This window comes from Nyctereutes procyonoides, unplaced genomic scaffold (genome assembly GCF_905146905.1).
Source record: "Nyctereutes procyonoides isolate TBG_1078 unplaced genomic scaffold, NYPRO_anot_genome, whole genome shotgun sequence".
Taxonomy (NCBI): Eukaryota; Metazoa; Chordata; class Mammalia; order Carnivora; family Canidae; genus Nyctereutes; species Nyctereutes procyonoides.
In genome coordinates this window covers 42848589-42876442 of record NW_026575140.1, presented here as the reverse complement: position 1 = coordinate 42876442, position 27854 = coordinate 42848589, and the positions used below count along the sequence as shown (strand labels likewise).

At 36.5% G+C, this 27854-nt stretch overlaps 1 protein-coding gene across 1 annotated transcript in view; it reads right to left on the bottom strand.

Annotated features, from left to right (window-relative positions):
- Positions 1 to 177: 177 nt before the first annotated feature.
- ALG6 (ALG6 alpha-1,3-glucosyltransferase) overlaps positions 178 to 27854 on the bottom strand; it is a 69251-nt gene continuing 41574 nt past the window's right edge. Inside the window, exons 8-16 of the mRNA XM_055305036.1 lie at positions 27736 to 27800; positions 23681 to 23872; positions 22970 to 23105; positions 20372 to 20457; positions 18254 to 18338; positions 15154 to 15224; positions 6068 to 6136; positions 5740 to 5938; positions 178 to 1384 (exon numbers count right to left, since the gene is read on the bottom strand). Coding sequence (XP_055161011.1) covers positions 1187 to 1384; positions 5740 to 5938; positions 6068 to 6136; positions 15154 to 15224; positions 18254 to 18338; positions 20372 to 20457; positions 22970 to 23105; positions 23681 to 23872; positions 27736 to 27800 — 1101 coding nt within the window. The 3' untranslated portion in view covers positions 178 to 1186. The remainder of the gene's footprint in view (positions 1385 to 5739; positions 5939 to 6067; positions 6137 to 15153; positions 15225 to 18253; positions 18339 to 20371; positions 20458 to 22969; positions 23106 to 23680; positions 23873 to 27735; positions 27801 to 27854) is intronic.

Sequence of the window (27854 nt, the reverse complement as noted above, 5' to 3'; positions counted from 1 at the left end):
CTAAACCTACTTCCTTTATCAGACTTAGAAGCATATACTTTCTTGCAGCCTGTGGCTTTCCACGTCTAGAACCAAATTTTTTTTACGTATATGTGTTCATTGTTTTAAAACAGATCACCGCTTAGTCAATACACCTTGATGTCTTATGAAAGAAGTATATTCATTAAAAACATAGGCTGATGTGAAAATAATTGTTTTATTCTTATCACAGAGACTAAAAGAACACGTTTTTCCCCCCGCCCTCCCGAGAGAACAGTCTTTACATAAGAAGCTATAACATGAATATGATACATTATTTTTACCAATTGAGTATGATAGTAAAGATGAGCTTCTCCTACTATAGAATGATACATTATTAACGGCCAAGTTAACATGAAACATGATATGAAGCAATGCTTATGGAAGTGGTAATCTTTAACCACTCAAAAAAGATCAAAAGGATGATATCTTGTATAAAACTATTTAACTCAAAATGATCCTAGAAGTTTAGAACTAGTGATATGAATAATTTTTTTAAAAAATTACTCCAACCACTTAAGTTCAGTAAAATTCACTCTTTAATTGCATTCAAGTAAATCAGCATTTTTGGAAACAAAGAAGAACATGGTCTAATCTCTACTTTGTTATAAAAGAAATCAAATTTGAGCATGTAATAAGACATGTTCAAACTCCAAGCAGTTTAAATTGCCTTCTCACAATAATTAAAAAGATCATGACAAATTTAATCCCTGAGATATAATTTCTAATGAGTGGAAAATGCACATTATTTGCATCCTAAAATGTAAGGAAAACTAAATTTAAATACCAAAATTAGTAATTTCCTTTAAAAAGAAGGACTTAATTCACCCAGTAAATTCATTGGATTTGCAAAAAAAAATTTTTAAGACAACAAATCATAGAGTACATTTCCTAAATATAAACACTGGGATTAAGGGTAAGCATTTAGATAACTGAATAATAATAAAACTACAATATGTCGTGGCCACTCCATAGTTAGAAAATAAAAGCCTCCACTGGGCTTGGGTCCCCATATACATTAACTTTGTACAGACAACAATGACTTTTTATTAATTTTTTCCCTATAGTTTTGTGATTATCAAAATGATAATTTCATTTATATGTAGCCAAAAAAGTTCAAAACAACTTTAAGCACTGTTAATATTTTCACATCTGTTTGGAGATAGAACTAGTTGATTTTCTTCTGGTTTCTTCCATTTTTGAAATCCCACATGATTATAATGTTAAAGTATACCAAGAAGAACAGGAAGTTCAAGCAGGATACAAAACAAATTAATACAGAAAATAAATCCGGTAATTTCTGAGGAGGTTCCAGTGTGACAGTTATCAGTGTCAGAAGTACCATAGTGATGACTGAGATAAGAAACTACAAGGGAAAAAACATGTTTGAGTACATTAAAGATAAATGCCACACCAACTGAGCTACCCAGGCGCACCCTACCATATTGGGACAGTTTAGCTCTCGACTGAGCTTTAAGACAAAGATCAGCCACATCTTACTCATTTTACCCCTGGCAAAGCACATTGGTACACAGACGCTGCTCAAGTAAATGTAGAAAGCAAGCAGTGAGAAACCATAGTGACTTCCATGAAGGAGGTGGCACATAAATGGAACCCTAAAAGATGTCTTAATGGCTATATTATAACAGGATTTAAAGACCTGAAGAGAGTGATGCAGTGCTCATTCCGGATGGAAGCCTAGGAAAGACAGTAACCAAAAAGGCTCACAAATAGGTATAAACAGGCAGCAAATATCCTCCAAAGGGAGAATCCCTGAATCAACCTTACTGAAAAGTGAAAACTTCTGAAGTGAAATCATCAAATGTAAAGTTTCAAACTTAAGGGCCACCTAGGTGGCTGAGTCATTTAAGCATCTGACTCTTGGTTTTGGCTTAGGTCATGATCTCAGGGTCATGCCTTGCTTCAGGCTCTACACTCAGCATAGAGTCTGCTTGAGATTCTTTCCCCCTTCTTTTCCCTCCCCCTCTGCTCCTCCCCCCACTCTCTCTCACTTAAATAAATAAAACATTTTTTATTTTAAGTTTCAAACTTAAAAAATATGGGACTGGTTGAAATGTCATGACACTATGTTCCTGAATGTTAAAGAGGCATGCTAAAATTCCTCCTGCTTTAAACAAACTCCAGCTATTACCCCATTTGTCTGCTTCCATTTACAGCAAAGTTTCTCAAAGTAGTTGCCTATAACTTAACTGCATCCACTTCTCTTCCTATTCATTAGTGAATCCACACCAATTAGACTTTCACCTTTTCAGTTGTTTCAATGAAACTGCCCTGGCCAAAGATCAATAGTGACCTCTACTGTATTAAATCTAATTGTTATTTCTTGAATTATTTGATTTCTCAACAGCATCTGAAATAGCACATCACTCCCATCTCCTTGAAACATTTCTTTCACTTGACTTCCATAACACCATATTCTTCTGGTTTCTTCCCACCTCAATAGTTAATCCTTCTCAGACAACTTTGCTGGTTCCTCCTCATGTCCCCTACCTCTATGCATTATAGTATCCCAAGGCTCAGTAGTTAGTCATCTTCTGTACTCACACCTTTGGTGGGCTCATTTGGTGATATATATTACCTATATGCCAAAGACTGAAATTACTGTCTCCAGCTTAGGCCTCTTTCCCCCTAAACTCCAGACTCATTCAAATGGATATGTAGTAAGCATCTAAAACTATGAATACCAGCTATCCTTAATAAGATTAGCAGCTGATTTCTTGTCATAAAACACTGAGGCCACAAGGCAGTGGGATGGATGATATTCAAATTGCTGAAAAAGACAATTCTTTTTCAAGCAAAAATACCCTTCAAAAATGAAGGAAAATTAACAGAAAATAGAAATAAGTTTAACATAAGAAGTGCAAGACCTATACACTGAAAAATACAGAACACTGTTGAAGAAAAAGAATATTTAAATAAATGGAAATATGTCTATGTTACTAGATTTGGAAAACTAAGTCTTGTTAAAACAGCAATATTTCACAAATAGATATACAGATTCAAAGCAATCTTTATCAAAGTCTTAGCTGGACTTTTACAGAAACTGACAAGGTGATCCTTGTCAAGGAAACACAATCCTTGAAAATCCACAATGTCCTTGGAAATGCAAGGAAAATAGAATAGCTAAAACAGTCATGAGAAAGAACAAAGTTGGAGAACTCCCATTCTGAGTTTCAAAGCTAACTACAAAGCTACGGTGATCAAAACAGTGTAGCACTGTCAAAATGATTGACACATAGATCAGTGGAATAGAACTGAAAGTCCAGAAACCAATCCTTAACACCTAAGATAAGCTGGTTTTCTTTTTTTTTTAATATTTATTTATTTATTATTTATGATAGAGAGAGAGGCAGAGACACAGGAGGAGGGAGAAGCAGGCTCCATGCCAGGAGCCCGACGCAGGACTCGATCCCGGGACTCCAGGATCGTGCCCTGGCCAAAGGCAGGTGCTAAACCACTGAGCCACCCAGGGATCCCCGTAAGCTGGTTTTCAACAAAGGTACCAACACAATTCATTGGTGCTGGAACAATTGAATAAAGCTGGACTCCTACCTTACACCATATACAAAATTAACTCAAAAGGAATTGACCTAAAGATAAAACTCTTGAAAGAAAAAGGGTAAATCTTCATGACCTTTACACAGTGGCTTCCTATATATGACATCAAAAGCATAGGAGCACCTAGCTGGCTCAGTCAGTAGAACATGCAACTTTTGAACTCGGGGTCATGAGTTCAAATCCCACATTATGCACTGAGGTTACTTTATTCACTTATGTTTTTAAAGATTTTATTTATTTATTCATGAGAGACACAGAGAGGCAGAGACATAGGCAGAGAGAGAAACAGGCTTCCAGCAGGGAGCCCGATGTGGGATTCAATCCTAAAACCCTAGGATCACGCCCCGGGCCAAAGGCAGACACTCAACCATTCAGCCACCCAGGTATCCCATTGAGGTTACTTTAAAGGAAAAAAAAAAAAAAAGAAAAGCACAAACAACAAAAGAAATAGGTATATTGGACTTCATAAAAATTAAAAAAAAAAAAAAAAAAAAAACTTCCATGCTGCAAACACCACCATTAAGAAAGTGAGGGAAATCTACAGAATAGGAGAAATGTTTCCAAGTCACGTTTCTAGTAAGGGACTTGTATCAAGAATGTATGAAGAACTCTTATAACTCAAAAATGAAAAGACAACCTAATTAAAAATGGGCAAAGAATTTGAATAGGCATTTCTCCATAGAAAATATACAAATAGCCAATGAACACATAAAACTTTGCCCACATCATTGGTAACTAGGAAAATACAAATCAAAACCTCAGTGAGATACAATATCACTCCCATTAGGATGGCTACAATAAAGACAATAACAAAAATGTCAAGAATGTAGACAGGCACCTGGGTGGCTAACTGGCAAGGTATCTGCCTTTGGCTCAGGTCATGATCCCAGAGTCCTGGGATCAAGTCCCGTATCAGGCTCCCTGCTCCACGGGGAGCCTGCTTCTTCTCCCTCTCCCTCTCCCTCTCCATCTGCCTCTGCCTCTGCTTTTGTCTATCTCTCATGAGTAAATAAATAAAATCTTAAAAAAAAAATGTAAAGAAACTGGAATCCTCATATGCTGCTGGTGGGAATGTAGAATCATATAGCACTGTGGCAAGCAGTTGTGCAGTTTTGCAAAATGTTAAAGAGAATTACCACTTCTGAGGATATATTCAAGGGAAATGAAAAAAAAAGTGCTGATAAATTTGTAAACATATCTCCACAGCAGCATTATTCACAGCAGCCAAAAAGTGGGATCGACCTAATGCCCATTAACTGATAAACAGATAAAATGTGGTATATCCATTAAAATAGAATATAGTATGACAATAAAAAAGTGAAGTATTTATTTTTATTTTTATTTTTTTATTTTTTTTTAAGAGTGAAATATTGATGCATGTTACAACACAGATGAACCTCAAAAACATGCTGAGTGAAAGTAACCAGTCACAAAAGACTACTTTGTTTTTTAAAGTAGGCTCCACATCCAGCATGGAGGACAACATGGGACTCAAACCCACAACACTTGAGATCAAGATCTGAGCCCAGATCAAGTGTCAGATGCTCAACTGACTGAGCCACTCAAGCACCCTGACTATATTTTCTATGATTCCATGTTACAGTCTGAATTATGTCCCCACAAAATTCAAGTGTTGTAGCCCCAACCCCCAATGTGACTGCATTTGGAGACAAAAAGTTTAGGAAGGTTAAATTGACGTCATAAGGGTGGGGCCCTAGTTTGATAGGATTAGTATCCTTATAAGAAGAGAAAGAGGGCAGCCCAGGTGGCTCAGCGGTTTAGCACTGCCTTCAGCGCAGGGCCTGATCCTGATCCTGGAGACCCGGGACTGAGTCCCAGTCAGGCTCCCTGCAGGCTTCTCCCTCTGCCTGTGTCTCTCATGAGTAAATAAATAAAACCTTTAAAAAAAATTTAAATTTAAGTTAAAAAAAAAAAACTGAACAACTTATGGCACCTAGGTGGCTCAGTTGGTTAAGCGTCCAACTCTTTGTTTTCGGCTCAGGTCATGATCTTAAGGTTATGAGATCAAGCCCCATATTGGGCTTCTCATCAGGGCATGAAACCTGCTTAAGATTCTCTCTCCCTCTGCCTCTCCTCCCACGCAACTCGCCTCTAAAAACAAAACAAAACTGAACAACTTACCAAATATTGTATAATTCTGGGAAGAAATGTAAAACATGGAAGATATTTCCTAAGAGAAATGGAAAAGGATTTCAAGTGCAGTTCTTCTTCAGAAGTCTTTTCAAATATTGAAAAGGAAATTGCACAAGCTATAAAAAATGCCATTGTTGTCACAACTGAGGGCATTAGGAGTTCATCCTTCAGAAGAAGAGGTAGCATACTGTAAGGGAAAACAGAAAAAACATCAAAAGAGACTTGCTAATTCAAACCATAATCACTGTATAAAAATTTTTAAATAAGCCTATGAGAATTATACTGAAAATATTATATGAATATTGGTTTGACTCACCTAAATGTTGACACAAGTAAAAACCAAGTAGACATAAAAGGAATTTCACTCAAAACTAAGCAGACTGGTCTAAAATGATAAAGAAAGAGTATTTTAATCTTAGAGAACAGAATTTCAATTGAAATTACATATGAAAAATATAAATGCATTTTATCTGTCTAATCTTTAGGTAGCTAAACAAGCAAAGAAAAAACAGCCAGTAAGGTCTCCATATGGATCACTGATTCATTTTTTTAATTCAATCCAAACTAAGTCTAAACATAAACAAGGTATGAACTCCTCCTAATAACTGAAAAACTGCTTCTTCCAATATTCCATTAATGGATTTTTTTTCTGTCATACAAACAGCATACAGAACAGATCAGATAAACAAATTAAAATATTCAGAGAAAGAGCTTTTTCATGTTTCACCCTACTTGGGAAATAAATTAATTCCCAGGATAGTGGTTTCAAACTTCTTTTATGATCCTTCATGTTACATATTACTAATCTAAGTTAAAAAACTAAAGTTATAACAGATAGGATCGTCCTCTGCCACTGAAGTGAAAACAACAGAGACAAAGAAGAATTATAAGAGGAAAAAAGTTGATAATGGTATAAGAGGAAAAACAAGTAGGAAGCAGCTATGTGAAAAGAACAATAATACAGGAAGAGGAAGCATAATGCCAATAAATGGAATGACTGGCTTTATGACCGAGTATAGGGTCATGGGTCCCAACTCTGTGACCTCCTTACTAGCACCCCTAATCTCATTCCATTCTGGATTCTACTGTGGCAATGCTCGGGAAAAGGGGGACCTGAATCCTAGTCCCATCTGTGCCTCTTACTTTATGGCCTTGAACAAATGATTAACCATTTTTCTCAGGTGTAAATGGAAATCGTAATAATAATAATACCTTATATTGTTACATAATTGAAAGCACTCTTTTGCAAGTATTATCTAATTTAATAAGTAACTTTTTAAACCTTTTAAAATAAGGAGACCCAAAATAGTAACAACAATAATAATAGAAACAAGTATTCAACAACTGCCCATCATTACTAAAGGTTTGAACATTCTCCTTTCTTAGGATGACTTTTCCCCATGTCAGCTAGCATATGAAATGTAAAACCTGGGATTACAAACTGAATGAAAACTACTGCAGTAAAAGAAAATACTAGAGGACTTTCAATTTCACTACTTGATTCTTTTTAAATCAGAATTTATGTTAAACACAAGCACATAGTAGGTGCTCAATAAACATTATTTTCTCTTTCTGGGTCTTTTTTTTTTTTTTAAGATTTTATTTATTTGTTCATGAGAGACACACAGAGAGGCAGAGGGAGAAGCAGGCTCCATGCATGGAGCCTGATTCGGGACTCAATCCAGGGATTCCAGGATCACGCCCTGGGCTGAAGGCAGACACTCAACCACTGAGCCACCCAGCCAACCACTCTCTCTTTCTGGGTCTTAACTGTTTCTCATTTATTCTTTCAATATTAATTTACTGAATACGAGCATTTATTGAAAACTTATGTACAACTGCTCTGAAAGAAATACAAAGAGGAATATAACTCAGCCCTTGACCTCAATTCAAGGTACTTAATATTTATATTCAAGCAGCAAAATCCCCTGCATCCTCAACCTCTAACTCTTTCCCTTCATCATCCTGTTGAAAATGAATCCTGGATTCCTTCCCCTGAGGAAAACGCTACCCCTCAGCCCTCTCAACAGGTTTTGTTTCCACAGCCTTGAAAACAGCTTGACCTAGCAGGAGATAACCTCTTTGTGCTTTATCACCTCTTCCACACCAGTTCTCCCTCTCTCCACCCTAACAATCTCCAGGTTTTAATCTCATGTCCTCCGGCTTCATCCCTCTCAATCCTCTCTTTGTTATCATCTACCATCCCCAAGAGTCACTTTCAACTCCGTACTCACTGTCACTTTCTACAACCCTACTCATCTTTATTCCTGGCAATTTTTACATGTAGATGATCTTCCAACACCCTGACTTCTCATTTACTAGAACACCTGTCTTCTAGTGATCTCACCTTCATTCCTACATCTTTGGGTTATACTTGGGATTGCAACCCCTCCATAATCACAATTTAGCAACTGCATCCTGACCTCTATCTCCTACCTTTTCAGCACTCCGGAACTCCAGAAATCTTTTGATCCCATCAAGACCATCCATTATTCCTACTACCTTTTTCACTTTGCCTCACTCCTTTGGTGTCTTTTCCCCTTCTCAGCCAGCTTAAATTCTAAGGTCAACCATTAAAATCACTCCCATGCATTCACTCCCAAGCCCTGAGCAATCCTGTTACCCTCACTAGACAAAACTGCAAACCTGGAAAGACCTCTCCACCTGTACTTATTCCAACCATACTGAACAACTGCTCTTGAAAACATTTACCCACACTGTTTCACTTTGAAGATGTATTTATTTATTTTGAGAGAGAGAATGGGGAGGAGGGGCACAGGGAGAGGGAGAAAGTCTCAAGCAGATTCCCTGCTGAGTGCAGAGGAGCTCAACAACCAGCTCATTTCAACCCTGAGATCAAAACCTGAGCCAAAACAGAGTCAGGCACTTACTTAACCAATTGAGCCACCTAGGCACCCCTGCTTTCACTTTAAATACATGATGATGATATTCAGGGTTCTAACAACTACTATATATTCTCTTAATCTGTTCACATTGTAACTCCTTAGAATAATCCACACCTCATAATCTCATAATCCCAACAGTTCCAACCTACTCTTGCCTAATGACCTTGCCTTCCATTGCATTAAGAAAATTGAAGCAATTAAAAGAACTTTCACAGATGCCACCATCACATCTACTCTATTCCCAGCATCTTTACCAATATACCCTGTTCCTTTTTATTAAAATGAACTTCTCCTGCATCTTTCCAAAGCCAGCCCTTCCAATTTGTGCTGTAATTCCTATCCTATTTCCCTTTCCAAGGGGCAATTGCCCCAACTCTTAACCTCCCTCCTGTATGATCAATGTTCACTCTTTATTGACCATTCCCACACCATTATTTCTCCTATCTTAAAGCAAACCTCAGTTGACTTTTTTAAAGATTTTATTTATTTATTCACGAGTGACAGAGAGAGGCAGAGACAAAGGTAGAGAGAGAAGCAGGCTCCATGCAAGAAGCCCGATGTGGGACTCAATCTGGGGACTCCAGGATCACACCCTGAGCTGAAAGGCAAAACTTAACCGCTTATCCACCCAGGCATCCCTGACTCTACTTTCTCTATCAATTACTGCTCTCCCCTTTTCAGCAAAGCTCACCTGAAGAACTGTCTACCTATCTTACACCATATACAAAAGTTACTCAAAATGGATCAAAGACCTAAATATAAGAGCTAAATCCATAAACTTCTTAGGAATAACATGAGAGTAAGTCTGTATTACCCTGGCTTTGGCAATGATTTGTTAGATACGATACCAAAAGCTCAAGCAACAAAACAAATAATAGATAAACTGAACTTCATCAAAATTAACTTTTGAAAGTTATTAAAATCTTAAAAAAAGCTTAACATCACTAGTTATTAGGGAAATGCAAATCAAAACCACAATGAAATACCAATTCATACCCAGTAGGATGGGGGGGGGAGGAAAAATAACAAGTGCTGGCAAGGATGTAGAAAAACTGGAAACATCATCTATTACATTACTGGTGGAAATGCAAAATGGTATAGCTGCTGTGGAAAAGTTAGATGATTCCTCAATCAGTTAAATAAAGAATTACTATATGACCCAGGAATCTCACTCCTGGGGATAGACTCAAAGAATACTGAAAACAAATGTTCAAACAAAAACTTATGCAGGAATATTCATACTGGCAGTATTGATAAAAACCAAAAGGTAGAAACCCAAATATTCATCAAATGATGCATGGAGGGCAGCCCCGGTGGTGCAGCGGTTTAGTGCCGCCTGTAGCCCAGGGTGTGATCCTGGAGACCCGGGATCGAGTCTCGCGTCAGGCTTCCTGTATGGAGCTTGCTTCTCCCTCTGCCTGTGTCTCTGCCTCTCCCTCTCTCCCTCCTCTGTGTGTGTGTGTCTCTATGAATAAAAAAAAAAAAAAATTCAAATGATGCATGGATGAACAAAATGTAGCATATCCACACAATGCATGGGCATGCATGAGGATGAACCTTGGAAATACTATTTTACATCAAAGAGGTCAGACACAAAAAGCCAAATATTGTATGATTCCAATTACATGAAGTATCCAAAATAGGCAAATCCATAGAGAGAGAAAGTAATTAAGTGGTTACAAGAACTGAAGGATGGGAAAGAGAATGGGGAGTGACTACGTAAAAGGTACAATTTCCTTTGGGGTGATAAAGATGTTCTGGAAGTAGACAGTGGTCAGGGTTGCAAAGCATTGTGAATACTGGTGTATTTTGCCACAATTAAACAAAATGATCTAGACCTATTAAAAGAAAAATTAAAAGAAAATGATCTAGACCTATTTTCAATTTTTCTCTACTCATTAGTTCTCAAATCCACCCTAATCAGGCTTTCCCCTGCATCACTCCATCAACATTAGCCTTGTCAGAGTCACTAGTGACTCCCATTTTGCTAAGGCAAATGGTCTAGTCTCAGACCTCATCTTATTTGAGTGGTGGCATCCAATACAATTGATCACCTCATTTTCTTTTTCCCCTCAGCTTTATTGAGATATAATTGATATATAAAATTATATAAGTTTAATGTATATGACACAATGACTTGATAGAAGCACAATGATTTGATATAGGTATATATAGGCATATAATAATGATTATTGCAATAAGGTTACTAGCACATCATCAATTCAGTTACCTTTCATGTGTGAGCATGCACAGTGAGAATGTTTAAGATCTATTCTCTAAGCAACTTCCGAGTATATACCTGTTAAATATTATTATGTACAGCCATCATGCTGTACATTGGATCCCCAGAGCCTATTCATCTTAAAACTGTAAGTCTGTATCCTTTGACCACCTTGGCCCATTTTCCTCCATTCTCTCCTGCCCAGCAACCACCAATCTACTTTGTTTCTAGGAGTTTCTATGATTTAGATTCCTTATTTATGTGAGGTCACACAGTATTTATCTTTCTCTGTTTGACTTATTTCACTTAGTATAATGCCCTCATGGTTCATCTACATTGCTGCAAATGGCAAGATTTCCTTCTTTTTTATGACTAAATACTATTCCAGAGTATGTGTGAGAGTGTGCGCAGTGTAGTGTTTATCCATTCATCTGTTGATGGGCATTTAGGTGGTTTCCATGCCTTGACTACGGCAAATAATGAACATGGGATGGGGATGCAGATACCTCTTTAGGATCATGATTTCATTCCCTTCAAATATATACCCACATGTGGGATGGCTGATTATATGGCAGTTCTATTTTATTTTTGGAGGAACTTCTATAGTGCTTTCCATAGTTACTATACCAATTTACATTCCCAGCAAGAGTGTACAAGTGTTCCCGTTTCTCCTATACTTACCAGTACTTGTTATCTCTTGTCTTTTTAATAAGAGCCATTTGATAAGAGCCATTCTGTCTGATATGAAGTAATATGTCATGGTGGTTTTAAAGACTTTTTTAAAAAATTCATACAAGACAGAGGCAGACACAGGCAGAGGGAGAAGTAGGCTCCCTGCAGAGACTCCAATGCAGGACTTGGTCCTAAGACCCCAGGATCGCAACCTGAGCCAAAGGCAGACGCTCAACCACTGAGCCACCCAGGTGTCCCTCATTGTGGTTTTGATTTGCATTTTCCTGATGATTAGTGATGTTGAGCACCTTTTCATGTACCTGTTGTATAGCTTCTTTCAGAAAATATCTATTAAGGTCCTTTGCCCATTTTTTTTTTGGTTGTTGAGTTGTATGAATTCCTTATATATTTGGGATATTAACTCCTTATCAGGTATATGGTTTACAAATATTTTTCCCATTCCATAAGTTTCCTATTCATTTTGTTAGTCATTTCTTTTGCTATACAGAAGCTTTTTAGTTTGATGTCACCCCAGTTATTTATTTTTCCTTTTCTTCCTTGTGTTTTTGGTGTCATATCCAAAATATGATTGCTAAGACCAATGTCAGGGAGCTTCTTCACTATGTTTTTATCTAGGAGATTTATGGTTTCAGGTCTTATATTTATGTCTTTAATCCATTTCAAGTTAATTTTTGTGAATGGGGTAAGATAGGTGACATCATGTCCTTATATACCTTCTTCACTCAGGACACCAACTCTCGTGGCTTTTCATCCTGCCTTATTAGCCATTCCTATTTGCCTCTTTTCCTAATACCCCCTAACATTGTGTGGCCCAGGACTCAGTCTCTGGTACTCTTCTCTATATATACTCACTCCCTTGGTGATCTCATTCAGTCCCATGATTTTGTCCTGTCTACTAACAAACTATTAAATTTGTTTCTCCAGCTCAACTCCCCTTAAGAACTCCACTCATGGGCAGCCCGGGTGGCTCAGCAGTTTAGCGCCGCCTTCAGCCCAGGGCATGATCCTGGAGACCCAGGATCGAGTCCCACATCGTGCTCCCTGCATGGAGCCTGCTTCTCTCTCTGCCTGTGTCTCTGCCTCTCTCTCTCTCTCTCTGTCTCTCATGAATAAATATTTTTTAAAAATTTTTAAAAAATAAAAAGAACTCCACTCATATGTCCAATCAGTTGACTCAGTATCTCTGTTTAGATATCCAAAGATCTGTCCAATACTGAACATGGGATCCTCATACCAGGTCCGTATCTAGCCTAATTCTGTTTCACCTGCAGTCTCCCATTTCAGTCAATTGCTATTCTGTCCTTCCAGTTCCAAGCCAGAAATCATGGACACACATTTGATTTTTCTATTACATGTTACACACAAATCATCAGGAAGCCTCCTGGTTCTTTTTTAACATCGACAATGACCACTTCTCACTTCTTCCACTATTAATATCTTGGTCCCAGTACCACCATCTTTCAACTGGATTATGATAACAGCCTTCTAAATGGTCTCCATGTTTTCTTGCCCCATACAATCTATTCTCAACCTGCAGCCAGAATGATCCTTCAATTTTTTTTAACATTTTTGAGGTATAATTAATTTACAAAGAATTGCACATATTTAATGTATATAATTTGATAAGCAGAGTGATCCTTTTAAAACACCAAGTCAGACCATGCTTATTCCCCAGCACCCTTCCATGACTCCCCATTTCCTTTGGAATAAAGCCAAAATTCCTAATGTGACCTACAAGGTCCCATAGAATTTACATGTCTGTTACCTCTTTAACTTCACCTATTATCCCCCACCTTTGACCACTCCGCTCTGGCCACAATGGCCATTCTATTGTTCACTAAACATACCAGGCATACTCTCATCTTAGGGCTTCACAGAGGCTGTTCCATCTAGAATGTTATTATCCCAAATATCCACACAGCTAATTTCCTCAACATCTCCAGTCCACTCAAATATCTCCTCAATGAGGAGTACCTTGACACCTGTATTAAAATTACAACCTATACTTGCTCCTGTACTATCACCTCCAATACTCCCAACTTCCCTAATCCTGTTTTATTTCTTCCTCATGGCCTTTATTACCTTCTAAAACACTATTTACTTTTATCTAATTATTAGTGTCTATCCTTAAGAATGAAAGCTAAGAAAGTAGGAATTTCTGTGTTTTGTTTATAGATATATACCAAGTACACAGAACAGTACCTAGCAAACAACAGGCACTCAATGAATATTTATTGAATGAAATATCTAATGATAGATTAGGTAGGACCAGATCAAGGAAAACTTTTAATGCTGACTTTAAAATATTTTATCAAAATTATATTAAAGCCATGCACTGGGGGCGCCTAGGTTGAGCTCTGCCTTCAGCTCAGGTCATAATCCCAGAGTCCGGGGACTGAGCCCCATGTCTGGCTCCCTGCTTAGTGGCTTAGTGGGGAGCCTCCACTCCCCTGCTTGTGAGCTCTCTCTCTTTCAAATAAATAATTAATTAAAGCCACGCATTGCTATAAATAATCTAAGTAGAGTTGTAGAGTAGGAGCTCCCAGAAATTCAAGGCCCAAGAGCTAATCTGAGTGGTCCTATTACAGGTCATTGAATGGGCTTCCTTAGTATGGGGTAGAAAATCTGGAAAAAATACACAAATTTGAAAGCAAACTTTTCCATAGTTCCATCCCCTGGCATTAGGAATTTGTGGAGGGTCAGCCAAGCTTCACATAATAGTGGTAGCAACTAAATCAGGTTTAGACTTTGGGGGATGAAACTAAGGTGTCCTCCTGGTCTGCAAGGATATGAGACTATTTAGTTCCAAGCAAAGAAGCCTTCCACATAGGCAGCTTACTATAAAGCTCTGCACTGAGTTTTCAGTACAAGACTCCACCTAATAAAAACAATCCTCTCTTCCATTTACCACTGGTTATTCTGTACATGGATCTTCCATAGGAACCTAGCAAACACAAGATAAGGGGTGGGATTAATCTAGGGCAGGATTCAAATATTCCTATGAGTTCCGGGCAAATACTATTTTAATATTGGGATAATATAGCCCCACTGTTACCCAGTTTCTATGACCAGTAAAAAATTGTAATGCTCTTAAAACAAAGTAGTCTAATTAGGGATTGCCAATAGGGTCTGAACAAAGGTTTTGATAAAAGAAACAGAAAGGAGTCAACATATGAAAGCCCCTAAAGAGGTGAATGAAGAGAACAAAATTATTAAATAGATGTGGAAATGAATGAACTGAGAAAGGCAAAGATGTCAAACAGGCTTCAATCTGAGGAAAATCTCTTTGGTTTATTCAATTATTTTATTATCATATAAAAATATATATGAAGAAACAGAAATATGTCAGTAATAATTCTATGAAACTTTCAGCTTAAAATACAATACTTTATAAAGTAAAATTAGAAGAAATCATTCTGGAAAAATAAAATTTTGTGAATAATTTTATGCAACTACATAGTAACATTTGTGTGGTTTTGTTTTTGGACTTAGGTGATTATATGTAGCTAGTAAATTTATGTATATATTATAAACACATAATAATAAATTAACAAAACACATACTTGAAACATTTTTACTTACAATGATACCAAGAGAATAGACTTTTCATGTACTTGGAAAGAAAATAAAAAGAATGACAGTGCACAGCTAACCTTTAAGGAAAGAGGGGGGAGAATGAAATAACAACTTAAAAACTATAATAGCAGTTTAGTTATGAATCTAAATAAAAATCATCTTAAGTAAAATTTTAAAGCTTAATATATTTTGTATCTAGAAGGAAAATCATGTACTAATATACATAATATTTTACATAATACATAATATGTACTAATATACATAATATTTTATTCAAATATAGTAAAACATTACTTGAAAAATAATGATTATAAAGCTATACTTAACTATCTAAAACAAGTTCATTCAGACTCAATTATTAATAAACAAAACTACTAAACACTTCAGACATAACAATCGGACCTTCATCCTTCCTTGGAATCTTGGACAACTTAAAAAGCACTGAAGAAGAAGGTCAAAATATAAAACTGTCAAAACAAATCTATTTTAATGTTCTTAAATGTACATTTCAGTAAAATATATTAAATGTTTTATAAAGTAATCACCTGCTATTTGGGATTTAAAATGAAAATGACTTAGATCTATTTTCAGAGGTTTATTATGATCTGCATATTAGACATCTATCTACACACATCCAATCCAGAGCAAATCCTATCTATATCACCTTCTAAAAATAATATCCACCCATTTCTCTCCATTCCCCTCTGCTGATGGTGGGAGAGGAGTGGTCTAAGCCACACTCCTCTTTCTCCTGGACTACTGCAATAACCTCCTAATTGGTAACATTCTTGCTTCCTTACAGTCCATTATGTACTCAGCCACCATATCAGATCATGTAAATTTCCCTGTTTAAAATCCTCCAATAGCTTCCCATTAACACCAAGAATAAAATCCAAACTCTTATCTGGGTCCTGCCTTCCTCTTCCAATCTACTTTACTGTCTCCCTCACTCACTTCATACCAGCCACTTCAGACTGTCCCTTTATGTGCTGAAAATGTCAAATGTGTTCCTGCTTTAAGGAAAAACTTCATTTTATCAAGTCAGAGCACAGATCTTCTTGTGAATGTTCCTTCTGGCCATTCAGCTCAAGGCTCAAATGTCACTTCCACAGAAAGGCCTTCCCTTATTCAATCTAAAGTAGCGCCCTCTAACCAAACCCCACCAGCACTCCTTTCATATTACACTATTTTCTTCATAGCCTTTATTACTCCCAGATATTTTCTGGTTAACAGATCTATTTTGTTTATTGTCCTTCTCCTGCCACTAGCGTACATGGCCCCAATTAAGAGAGCAGGGATGTTAGCTGTCATTCACTTACATACCAGTACCTAGAAAAGGACCTGGCACATTAGAGGGTACTCAAAAAATACTATTTGAATACATTAAATATAATCATTTTGCTGCTATATATCTATCAAAACTCACACTAACGATTACCTCAATTATAGACTTGTATTTAGAAATAATTCAATCTGTATTGAAAGGAAAACACTTCAAAATAATTATAATGGAAAAAAATAATTATAATGGGAAATGTTTTCAAAGTTCTCAGAAATATTCAGTAAGAATTCAAAACATCAACAATAAGAAAATCATTAACATGAATCTTTTTTTAGTTTTTAAATATAATAGCTTTATTAAAACATAGCAAACAATAAAATTAGGAAACTAGGAGAAAAAAATGTTTTTTCTGGCTTATTATCCTAAAAGTAATTACCTCTAATACTGCTACAGTTACTCAAATTCTGAAATTCCATTCAATTATCTTTGAAATATACCTTTATTTAGCATGTTATTCCCTAGAAAAATAACATAATCTTATGGAAGCTTGCAAATATTTCAAGTTAGGCCTAGTAATCAGAGCATTACTATTAGTCCTTCTATTCTAAAAAGTCCTATAGAATATTAACAGTAGATGATGTAGAATGCTTAGAGTTTATTCTCAGAATGAAATGAGAAATTGTCAATTTTTAAAAAAGGCAATAAAATAGAAAAGAGGAACATGAAATCCTTTTCGCACCGTGGTACTCATATGCACTTCTGAAGTATTTTACTATTACACTGTGTTCTGGCCTGTTTTTGAAATGCAATGTAAATAAGTGGTACACCACCCCAAAATTGAAACACTAATTTCAAAATATCCCCTTGTAAGTCCGCTAGACTTTTGTTTTCATAAACTGAATTTTCTTGATTAAAAGATATTTTAAAATGTCATTTTAAAGACCAAGGCACAAAGGAATTAAATTTTAAACACCACAGAAATACAACCAGTGAGGAATTTGTAAACCCACTTAGAGAAACCCAAAGTTGTAGGAAATACAACCAATTCATCTCCAAACTAACATAAGTCATCTTCCTAAAACAGATCTGTCCCCTCTCCTCAAAAATCTTTTTTGGCTTCTCTGGCATACAAATCAAACTCCCAATTTTTTCAACCCAACGTTCAAAGTCTTACCCAATTGGATCCTTTTCGACTCTTATCTCCACTATATCCTTTCCTAAACTCAACATACACACACACACACACACACACACACACGTCACACAAATTGCATTATTTAATTGCTATTCCCAGCATTGCCTATCCTTTCTCACCACTGTATCTTCAAGCTCTTCCTCCTGCCTTCAATCCTCTTCTGCTATATAACCTTCTATTCCAAATCTTGCCCAGCTTTCAAATTTTGGCTCCAATCCTATGTACTCTAAAAAGCTGTCTAAAATCTGCCCCCAAAGTAATACCTCCTTCTCCCACACTATCACAGCACTTAATGTGTTACTAATAGAACTTACTAATACCATCTGCTTAATAGCATAATTATTTGAACATATGTCTATCGCTATTCTTTTCTTATTTGTATTCCCTCATTAACTAATACAAAGCAGAAATTAAATAGCTGTTGAATTAAACTGAAAGATTCTGATTATCCAGCCTAGTATACAACACAGTACCAAAGTATGTCAGACACCCAGTAAATGTGCACCAAATAAATGAATGTCTTATTTCCCAATCCAGTAAATCTCGTTCAGAGCAAGAAAATAATTATCTGTATTTTTAAAAGATCAGCTGCAACAAGAATTAAGTATATAAAGTAATGAGCAACTTACCAGAGTAAATCTGAATCCTTTGGGAGAGGGCTGAAGTGTTAATTTTATACATGCAGGAAGCAGGCTCAAAAATGTAAAACAAAAGCTAAAAACATGAATAAAAATAAAACATTTGTTTTTTTTGTAGAGACATATAATTAAAACAAGGAAATATTTTTTAATATAAGGATCACATTACTTACCAACTTAAGTTTATTTCAAATGAAAGAGTTTTTTTTAAGATTTATTTATTTTATTTATTTATGAGAGAGAGAGAGAGAGGCAGAGACACAGGAGGGAGAAGCAGGCTCCATGCCAGGAGCCCGATGTGGGACTCAATCCCAGGACTCCAGGATCGCTCCCTGGGCCAAAAGCAGGCGCTAAATGGCTGAGCCACCCAGGGATCCCCTCAAAATGAAAGTTTTTTAATTTATTAAATGTAAATTTAATACCAAGTAACATTTAAATAAAACCACATATTGAAATATTGTAATATATACATGACTATATAATACAGAAAAAATTACAGTGCTTATGTTATTTATAGAAAAGATACACAAAGATAGATAACTAAAATGAATTATCAAACATTCAAAAGTAAGAAAACACTACCAGGCATAAAGAAATAATATATGTAACACAAACATTCATGAAATTTAGTCACAAGAGAATCTCTCACAAAAGTTGATTATCTGATTTTCCAGCCCATGGCAAATCAGAAAGAACAAGTTAGAAAGGGAATGAGCAACTACAAGAACTTCTCCTAATGATGGCTGATGGGCAGGGAGGAAAAAGAACTCAACAAGCAGAGCAATCTGGAGCCATTTAGTACCATGGCAAACAGTTTTTGAAAGGCCTAAGGACAAGTATCATAACACAATACAATAACTGATGTTCCCACTGTTGGTGGCTTTGTGGTGTGCCAACTTGGCTTGACTGAACTATGGCTCCCTGAATTCTCTCTCTACTATGCTCCCAGCTACAGTGGGCTACAAGGGATATTCTCAAAAGAACTCAACAACAGAGAGAGGCAGCACCCATTTTGTAGCATACACACACACACACACACACCTTGATTATTCAGATACTAATCTTGGTGCTGCTGGGATGAGATTTCGCAGTTTTTTTTTTAATTTTTATTTATTTATGATAGTCACAGAGAGCGAGAGAGAGAGAGGCAGAGACACAGGCAGAGGGAGAAGCAGGCTCCATGCACCAGGAGCCCGACGTGGGATTCGATCCCGGGTCTCCAGGATCGCGCCCTGGGCCAAAGGCAGGCGCCAAACCACTGCGCCACCCAGGGATCCCGAGATTTCGCAGTTGTAATGAAAGTCCCCACTCAGTTAATTTTAATTTAATCAAAAGGGAGATTCTTGGATGGCCCCACTTAATCAATTGGAAGATTTTTAAAAGAGAGCTTAGGGCATCCCTAAACTCAGATTCCAAATAGTAACTGGGTTCAGACTGACTGTTCTTCCTTCCCCTTAGATACTGCTTCCTGAATGCCTGCCTTCTGGACTTCTGGTTGGTTCAGTCAGACCCCACGATTATATGAGCCAATTCCTTGTTAATAAATTGCTCTCTCTCTCTCTCTCTCTCACACACACACACACACAAACACACACACACACACTCCTCCTACTCATTCTTCTCTGGTTGAACTCTAATTGATACACCACTGAAAATCGTGACTCTTCAAGATAATGTTTAATCGTGTTTAGTAGACTTTGAGGAGGAGGGAAATAGAGAACAATCCAGAGAGATTATCATGTAATGTATTTCAAATAAAAGTTTTGGTGTAGGGACACCTGGGTGGCTCAGTGGTTAAGCATCTGCCTTCAGCCCAGGGCATGATCCTGGAGTCCTGGGATCGAGTCCCACATCAGGCTCTCTGCATGCAGCCTGCTTCTCCCTCTGCCTGTGTCTCTGCCTCTCTTCCTCTATGTCTCTCATGAATAAATAAAATCTTAAAAAAAAAAAGTTTTGGTGTGTCGAGGGATAGGTTTATATTATGTGGAACACTGACTAATGAAGACCACCTCGTTTCCTAATGACACCAGCTAAATGAACTATTACCGTAACACTTAACACTTTTAGAGAACAGTTCACAACACTATATACAAACTTTGTATCTCTCACCTGATTATTATCTGGATGTGATGTGGCAAAATATCCTTGATCTTCAGAAAGACGCTGAAGCTGCACCAAATATTGGCTACTTTATCCTTAAAACAGATTTGTTAGTTTTACCTTCTGATATAATTGAAGGAAATATTAATCTCTATCAAAGTACAGCCAGCCCATAATCTCTAAATAAACTTTTGAGACACAAAGCTTTTGTTCACAATTTTATAAATAAACTCTCTAAGGATCTCTCTCTCTCTCTCTCTCTCTCCACGTTCTGCAATGGGAGTTGACCTAAATCACTAGCCAACCATAATCTAGACATTCCAAAGAAATGTTTGTTATTTTTCAAAGAGCAGCACACTACCCCTAATACTTAAGTTATTCATCTTTGGAAATTTTTCCAGGAAATCTTATTTCCTAATTTGTAGAATGTGTGTTTTCTGACCCTTTTCATCACACACCTGAAATTATCTCAAGTATAACCTACTAGCAACTCACAATGACAAGAGTTAATTGCTAATAAATCAAGGCATTTAAAGACATTAGCAGTTGTGGTAGGATCACTTTCAAAATTAAATTTGTAACTACAGCTCTCTTGTGAAACCCATCCTCTACACAGCTGCTTAACTCACAGCTGTGTAAGCATAACATCAAGAAAGTAACTATCACCGACAACTGTACCATCCCACTTCCCTCTGTCAATCAAAGAAAAGACTCTTCAGATTTTGAGGGCAGTAAGTAAACAGAGGTGGCCAGCAACACTATCAAACACGTATGATACCCATTTTTATGATTATCATGATAAATGCTATTTCTGAAGTGGAAAGCAAGGCAAGTAACAGCAAATAACCAAGCAGCTTAGATGGGGAATTAGTTTTTCTTTCTTTCTTTTTTTCAAAGATTTTATTTATTTATTCATGAGACACACAGAGAAAGAGAGAGGCAGAGACACAGGCAGAGGGAGAAGCAGGCTCCATGCAGGGAGCCCAATGTGGGACTCGATCCCGGGTCTCCAGGATCGTGCCCTGGGCTGAAGGCGGCATTAAACCGCTGAGCCACTGGGCTGCCCTAGTTTTTCTTTTTATAAGTTTTAAGGTTAGAGGAAATATAAAGAAGTTAACACAATTTTCAAGATTCAAACCACAGTTCTGCCGAGTACAAGCTACATGAATCTCTGACTTCAGTTTTCTGATTTGTAAAATGGATACAGTAGCTACCTCAGAGCTATTATAAGATTCAAATAAAAGTACATGTGAAGTGGGACGCCTGGATGGCTCAGCAGTTGAGCATCTACCTTCTGCCCAGGGCGTGATCCCGGATTCCCAGGATCAAGTCCCACATCGGGCTCCCTGCATGGGGCCTGCTTCTCCTCCCTCTACCTGTGTCTCTGCTTCTCTTTCAGTGTCTCTCATGAATAAATAAATAAAATTTAAAAAAAAAAAAATACATGTGAAGTATGCAGCACCTGCTAAGTAAGAGTGGTGACAAAAATAGTGATTTTTTGTGATTATCAGCATCAGTAGCACCAGTATCTCCATCAACACATAAGTCATATATTCCTGTTCCATCATGACCAAACTCTTTCTTGCTCTCTTTCAAACTGCTGGTACCATTCTCCTATAGATCCATTGAAAGATAATCTATAGCAATTTATAGATTCAAAAATTAGAAATATATATATGTATTTCTACTTTTTAAAAGAAATGTTTATCAAAAGCAAATTATCTATAAATATGTAGTCTCTAACCTTATTAAAAGGCCTTTTTGTTTAATAAAAATGGTTTGTTTAATTTAATTACTAAATCTAAATTGTCAAATTATCCAAGTAATAAAAGTTTAACAAGTGATTAAGCTAGCATTAAATGAAATGAAAGATTCTCATTAAAAATTACAATGGATGAAAATTATATATGAATTATGAGATCTTACTGAAGCAAACATGATTATTAGTTTAATAAATAATTTCCTAAGACTAAAAAAGAAAATATAAACCAAAACCTACAGAACTGTTTAACTTTGCAGCTGCAACTTCTTATGCTGTCTTTCCCCATAGATTCTATTTCATTAGAAAAATATATAACTGAATTATGGATTTCATGATGGCATAAATATTATCTATTCACTTAATGTACTAGAAAATGCCAGCCAAGCTAGAGGTCATATACTGGATTAAATAACTGGCAAAAAATGACTGCAAGGAGAGCAGCTCAAGTTACTATTCCTTGTGTTGTCTTCTATATGAAATCCCAAGAGGCCACAGCAAAGGTAGTGTTAACAGAAAGAAAGGATACTGGACAATAAATTTAATTATAAATAGAAAAAAAAGAAAGAAAGGAGTAAGAAGAAAGTTTTTTGTTTTGGTTTGTTTTTTTTGAGAAGAAAGTTTTTATTTTTTATTTTTATTTTTCTTTTTTTTAGATTTTATTTATTTATCCATGAGAGACACACAGAGAGAAGAGGCAGAGACACAGGCAGAGGGAGAAGCAGGCTCCACACAGGGAGCCCGATGTGGGACTTGACCCTGGGTCTCCAGGATCACTCCCTGGGCTGAAGGCGGCGCTAAACCGCCAAGCCACCAGAGCTGCCCGAGAAGAAAGTTTTTAAACATACCTCAAATAATCCACGATCAACTGGGAAGAGTCTTCTTAGAACTTGCAGTGTTTGCTCCCTTTCCGTAAAGAATGGCAGCCAGCAGAGAATGAAGGAAGCCACAACTGTACAAGCTAGCTTAATTAACAACACGAACCTAGAAAAGAAATAAAGGTAGCCAGTAAGATAGGGAGAGGTTAATCATTCTGATAAATCAGTCTCAGTCTCACTAAAGATAATAAATACAAATGCATAGTAATGATAAATCTATGCCACTAACAAAGGTTTAATATGGGAGTCTACTCAAATCAGAGTTCACAATTATTAAAATGTATAAGCTCTCCAACAAAAAGACTATCACCATCTTAATTAACATTTAACTTTTACGTCTTTCCAATGCAGCCATGAAGAAAAATGTCAAATTAGAATGTATTTCTAATGAGTATAAAATGTAATATGCTCTAAATGGGTGAAATCCTATAGCAATGTTCTAACAAGCCAATCCACATTACCTCCAGTAAATGTACATTGATCAAAATATTTCTCTAGTTAGGAAGATTTAAGTAAAATAATATAGAACATGACTTAATCTCTCTTCCAACTCACCACACAGTCAACACGCTAATAAGAAATCACATAAAGGCAAAATGAAAGACCACTTTCATCCTAGTAAGTATGCCAAATAAATTCTCTGAAGTACTTTAAAAATTCTGTTATTTAAAAGCCACTCACCCCTTTCCTTTCAGGCCTTTTTTAAAACACTTGCCAAGTAAAAAGCAAAAAAATGGCAAGGAGTGGTAAAGTTCCATCTGTTTATAATTTATAGCTAAGCAAAATGCCAGTGAGCCTAGTAGGTCCCAGTCACAAGATACTCCAAGAACACCCCACAAAGCAAAGCCAAGACTCACAGAATTATATATGTTTCTATGTCAAGGAAATTATCTCAAAAATTGATAGATCTTGCATTTTATAGAGAATATTTCTTATGTAATTTTTTAATTTTTTAAAAATCTTTATTTATTTATTATTTATGATAGACATAGAGAGAGGGAGGCAGAGACACAGGCAGAGGGAGAAGCAGGCTCCATGCTGGGAGCCCGACATGGGACTCGATCCCGGGACTCCAGGATCGCGCCCTGGGCCAAAGGCAGGCGCTAAACCACTGAGCCACCCAGAGATCCCCTGATTTTAAAATAATATATAATGAAAGTTATTTCTAAAGAAATCAAAAGTACTGAAGTGATAAATTATTAAGAAATTGTATATAATGGCCTCAAATATATTAAATTGACTGCTAAACAGAGTAACTGATTTGTTTAGATTTAGAAGACCACTAAATAGTTAACACATAGCTTTGTTTCTGCTAGACTATTTCACAATGTTAGTATAATGTAACAAAATCTAGAGAATAAAACAATGATTCAGAGTAAAACACACACACACACTTTGTTGATATCATCACTTTCCTCTATAATATGCATCAATAGTATAATATATGTCCTTGATCAGAAATTAATATTCTTATTATAGTAAAACAACATCACAATTAGATTTTGCAGTTCAAAATGAGCTGAACACTCATGTTTACCTCCTCTCCTTCCCAAGACCTCCTTAAAATGATGGGGAATTTTTAAAAGTAAATATTCACAGCTGTAAAGATAATAGGAAGATGGGTTACAACAGGTAAAGGTTTCAACACATTTCTAGAAGACATAGGACAGAGAAGCATAACAAATAAAATACGATGGAAGAAGCCAGAGCTTAGAAAATGCACAGAGGAAGCCCAAGCAAGCAAGAAGCTAATCCACTCTGCAAGCCCCTGGAGAACTTAAGAAACACCAAGTAGGTTAGAGTGCTTGAGTAACAACTTGAAAAGAAAACAGGAGGATTAAATGAAAATGCCTACATTAAGATGTCAAATCCCACCTTACTCCAGATATTTGCCACCTACCCCAGCCACAGAAGGAGGAATATTTCTCCAGAGAAATGGAATGAATTAACTACCCAAGGCAGCTAGTGTAGAAGTGAACACTACAGTGCAAAACCTCCACATTCTGACACGGACCCCAAAGTGTTCTTGGCCAGCTCCCTGCCACTTACCCTATAGTGTGCCAGATTCATAGAGAACTCACATGCAACTTTTTCTTCTGCCTTATTCTTAAATAAGAATAAATATACTAGGACCAAACAGACACTTAAGAAAAACCTATAACAAGAAAAAGAAGCAAAATGAAGAGGGAAAAAACTGACCCTAGAAGAATGGAAATAATCAAGGAATAGTAGATAAAAAGAGTAATTCAAATTTAGGATAAGATTAATAAAATAAATGATATTTAATAGAAGTATTAGAGATAAAGTCAAGATAATCTTCTAAACCATAAGACAAAAGACAAATAGATGCTCAAGACAGAGATGAGGGGTGCCTGGATGGCTCTGATGGCTAAGCACCCAACTCTTGATTTCAGCTCAGGTCATGATCTCAGGGTCATGAGATCAAGTCCCTAGTAGAGCTCTGCCTTCTGTGAGGAGTCTACTTGGGATTCTCTCTCTCCCTCTCCCTTTGCATCTCCCCACACTCGCATGCATGCTCTCTTCTCTAATAAATAAATAAATCACTAAAAAAAGAGGTGAAAGCTCTAACATCTAATAATAATAAGCTCAAGAAAGAGTAAAATGAGAAAATCTACAAAGAAATAATAGCATTTTCCAGAACTAAGGAACAGGAGTCTTCAAAATTAATGAGTCACAAGAGTAACCAAAACAATTGTTGCAAACACCTCTACCTAAACAAATTATTATTAAATTTCAGAGCCCAAAAAGTAAAAAAAAAAAAGAAAGAAAGAAAAGCAACAGTAACAACAGATAATAAAAGCAATATATACTCATAGAGAGCTTAGTATCTCCCAAGTACTATTTTATTTATAAATAATAATTACCTCAATTCTCAAAGTAAGCATACAAAGTGGGGTGCCTGGCTGGCTCAGTCAGAAGAGCACTGACTCTTGATCTTGGGGTTGTGAATTCAAGCCCCATGTTGGGCACAGGGATTACTTAAATAAGTAAACATTTTAAAAAAAAAGCATACAGAGTAAGAGTAATTATTATCCCTATTTAACAAACGAGTAAAGTATACACTGGTTAAAAAATGTGTCCCCACAAAATGACATAATCCCAAAAGCTTCAAGACTTTGAATTTAATCACAGAGGAAATGCCACAACAAATTCACCAGAATGGTTAAAATGAAAATGACTGATAGTTGATGAAGTTGAGTACCTGGAAATCCCACATCATTTCTCTCTCTCTCTTTTTTTTTTTAAGATTTTATTTATTCATGAGACACACAGAGGCAGAGACATAGGCAGAGGGAGAAGCAGGTTCCCTGCAGGGAGCCCAATGTGAGACTTGATCCCAGGATCACACCCTGAGTCAAAGGCAGACACTCCATCATTGAGCATCCCTGTGTTTTCTCTTTTATATAAAGTCCAGCAAAGGGGGGAAAATTAAACTATAGGATTAGCAGTTAGTATGTGGCTATCTTTGGGGGAGGAGGAGAGAAAAGTACTTGGGAGTTGTACAAGTGAATATAGGCAATGTTCAATTTTTTGACACAGGCAATAGTTTGTCAATACACTGAGCTACACATTTATATGTTGTGCACTTTTCTATATGAGTATTACATTTCAAAGTAAATATCATTTTAAAAATCGTGTAAACAGCTTTTTTCTTATCAGTGTTTTGGATATTATCAGAGTATCAGATGGCCACGATCCCAAAATGCAAAGCAAACAAGTCAACTAGGAAAGTGGACCAAAGAAGGACTCTGATTTAAATCTTTTCCAAGTCCTTTGATAAATACACATATTAAATTTGTTATAACTAAAACAGATTGGCTTCAAAAGGAGAAGCTAGGGCAGCTCGAGTGGCTCGGTGGATCGAGTCCCACGTCGGGTTCTCTGCATGGAGCCTGCTTCTCCCTCTGCCTGTGTCTCTGCCTCTCTCTCTCTCTGTCTCTCATGAATGAATGAATGAATAAATAAATAATCTTAAAGAAAAGAAAAGAAAAAGAAAAAAAAGAAAAGAAAAAAAGAAAAGAAAAGAAAAGAAAAGAAAAGAAAAGAAAAGAAAAAGCTATTCATTAATCATGTTGCTGTGGACTATGTCTTTTTTCCTTTGGGACAGCTAGGAACAGATAGTAACAGTTAATTAATACATCCAAAGACACACTGGAGAGCCATGTCCAGATTTATCAACTTTCCTCTAAGATCTGTTTGAATGTTCCTTATTTTACATTTCAAAAAATTACACACATAAAATCCACATAGATTCTAAATACTCGATTTTAGTTCCCTGAAGCTTGCATTTACCACTATCTGTAAGAGAAACGTCTTTGCTTTAACACTCGAAAAACTTTAAGACTCTTTTCCTTTTGTCAGTGCTGTATAACGTTTACAAAAGATAGAAGATATGTGATACCTCTTTAGAATGAGGAAAGCACACCATACTTAGCAACCATACTCTTTTTCTAACTCTTCCAAAGAGCTAATCGGTGACCAACATTTTGTTGCCAAGCCAAAGAGCAAAAAAGAGCAAGTCTACTTTCAATAAATCTGTACGTTACCCTTCAAGTAAAAGCCTAGTGAAAAGATTCCTTTACATTGTTGTGAAAAATAGTTTATGTAAGCAAGTACCCTCTCAAACAGGACGTTAGTGGATGACAACATTATACACATTGAGCCTAGATTTCAAAATATGCATCTGACTTCATTTCTGAATTAGTAAAGGATACTGAAAATGTCCATAGTCGATAAGAATAAGGCCTGGATACAGCAATATGCATAAAGCATTAGCAATCTGTAAAGAAAAATATTGTGAAATAAGAAAGTAATGTTACTCAAATCAAACAAG